The sequence below is a fragment of the Aplysia californica genome, unplaced genomic scaffold (assembly GCF_000002075.1).
Source record: "Aplysia californica isolate F4 #8 unplaced genomic scaffold, AplCal3.0 scaffold00959, whole genome shotgun sequence".
Classification (NCBI taxonomy): domain Eukaryota; kingdom Metazoa; phylum Mollusca; class Gastropoda; order Aplysiida; family Aplysiidae; genus Aplysia; species Aplysia californica.
In genome coordinates this window covers 36,964-39,225 of record NW_004798229.1, presented here as the reverse complement: position 1 = coordinate 39,225, position 2,262 = coordinate 36,964, and the positions used below count along the sequence as shown (strand labels likewise).

General features: G+C 51.9%; 1 protein-coding gene across 1 annotated transcript in view; it reads right to left on the bottom strand.

Moving 5' to 3' along the window:
• Positions 1-278: 278 nt before the first annotated feature.
• Positions 279-2,262, bottom strand: part of LOC101860056 (dentin sialophosphoprotein) — a gene marked incomplete at its 3' end in the record, with an annotated part of 3,496 nt that continues 1,512 nt past the window's right edge. The window contains 1 exon segment of the mRNA XM_035973037.1: positions 279-2,191. Within this exon segment, the coding sequence (XP_035828930.1) occupies positions 279-1,106 (828 nt within the window).

The window sequence follows — 2,262 nt, the reverse complement described above, 5'->3', positions numbered from 1 at the left end:
CCATTCTCTCTCTCTCTCTCTCTCTCTCTCTCTCTCTCTCTCTCTCTCTCATATCACCACAACCCAAAAGATTTAAATTGTATCGACGTGAGTATATAAAACTTAATCTCAGCCCCAATTTCTCTCTCTTTGTCTATATATATATATTATCTCTCTCTCTCTCTCAATTTCTCCTTGATTTTCTGCCTCCTAATCTCTTTTCACCAGTCTGCCTCCCCGACCCCCTTCCCCAAGTAAACCAAACAAGCAAATCAACAGACAAACGAAGAGTGACTCACCAACTGCTGGAGCTGACTGCACGAGTCACATCTACAGGCCGCCGGGTGCACGTCCAGGACGTTCTTGCTGAGGAGCAGCTTGAGACTCCTGCCGTGGTGCCTGATAGACCTCTTCCAATCCTTGGCCGACTCCCTGCCCGACACGGCCTGGAACTCGTTCGGGGTGTACCACTTCCCTCCCTGCTCAATACACTTCCCTTTGCTTCCCTGGTACAGCTTGGACATGTACATGAGGCCCCGGTTGTCTCCGCACTCCACCTGGAGACAGATGTCGTTGTGGCGGAACTCTGGGGTGATATCCTCGTCCGAGCAGTTGTTCAAGTTGACCACAGTACTCCCCACGCGGTAGTTTTTCGGCCCCGTCTGCATGAAGCCGGTGTGCATCTGTTCCGTCTCGCCCTGGTCGGAACATGCGTCATCATCCACGCTGCTGCTGTTGCTGCTACTGCTGCTGCTGTTGCTAACAGCAGCAGCACCACCAGGCAGCAGGTTGCTGTTGCTGTTGCTGCCTCCTCCTCCTCCTCCTCCTCCTGTCACAAGGCCAGAGGAGTTTGGTGAGGAGGAATCACGGGTAGAACTTCGGGTAATCCCTGATTCAAGAGCCTGGAGTTCGCTTCTCGTAACGGGCCCAGTTCCTCCTTCCAAGCCCGAAGACACCTTCTGTCCGAGCGCGGTGTTGGTCTCAACATTATCCTCCACTTCAGTATCCTCGCTGACCACAGGAGAGGGTGTTGCAGCGACCTCCAGACTGCTCCCTGCTGCTGCAGAAGCTGCAGTCTTACTCGCCCTCTTAGGCCGGGCCTTCCCACGACGGGGTCTATTTCTCATGACGGCGCCGTAAGTTCGAGTATTTTTCCAAGTCCGACGCCGTAGATCGGCGCTATAGCTCGCAAGTCGCGGACTCGGCGAATAGAGGAAAACTCAGTTACGGCTCCGTAACTCTTCCAACTGAAGGGTAGAATCCAAAATGAGCTTGTTTGAAATGTATGAACAGTATCCAAGACGCCCCCTTTGCATAAGAGCGTACGGGTAGTATTCCAAAAGAGCGAGTTCAAGTTGATTTAATCCAGAAATAATGAGTACGAGTTGCGTCGTATATCCAAATGAGCGGAGTCGTAGAATACAGGAACAAAGAGAAAGAGCATTCGGTTACGGAAGCGAGCCTTCTCTGTTCCCAGTCCGGTGTAGTATTCGTAAGTATCCAAAATGAGCGAAGAACAAGTTGACTAATCCACTAGGGTTATTCCGACGAGGAGAGTCGACAGTTCTTTATCTCAGCGCTCGGGGCTTCGTGCTAGTCAATCCGCTAAAACACGCCGCACACACAAGCGGCATAAGTGGAACAGCATTCCTCTCACACACGCGGAGAGGGAAAAATCTCTAATTTACTCCAGGGATTGATTACAGCTGCTGTATATCTCACGACTTGTTCACAATTTCACCTCTCGCTGTGGAGGTCCCCGCGTCTAAATCGGTGGTAGCAGCGGTTGGAGGGGAATAAACAACGCAGTTGACTGCATGCGGCAGACTACTTTAATACAGTAGTCGTTGTTGTTGTTACTGCTGCGTCACAAGTTGATAGGTGTGGGTCGCCACATGTTCGCTGTCTGGTGCACTGTCATTAATCCAATGGTGGAGGAAATAAAAGCGGGCTAAGAGTGACCATCAGTGACCGCTGGTGATCAAGGAGAGAATCCAGCGTGCGAGAGACGAACGTAGTGGTGGTGGTGGTTGGCGGAGGGTGGGGCTAGCTAGCTAGCTAGGTTAGGACGAACAAGAGCGAGGGTCTTATCCCTTGTCTGTGTTCTTTCACACTGTAGAAACCGCGCGCATATTACTTGCAGTGGTAGAGTAGAGTACTTAGCGCGGTAATTGCTATCCGGCCAATGACGGCTACGGACGATTGATTGATGCTGGGGAAGAAACAAACACGCCGGTCACAGGGCGGGGAGAGACGGGCTGTAAGAGGAGGGGGGAGGGGGTG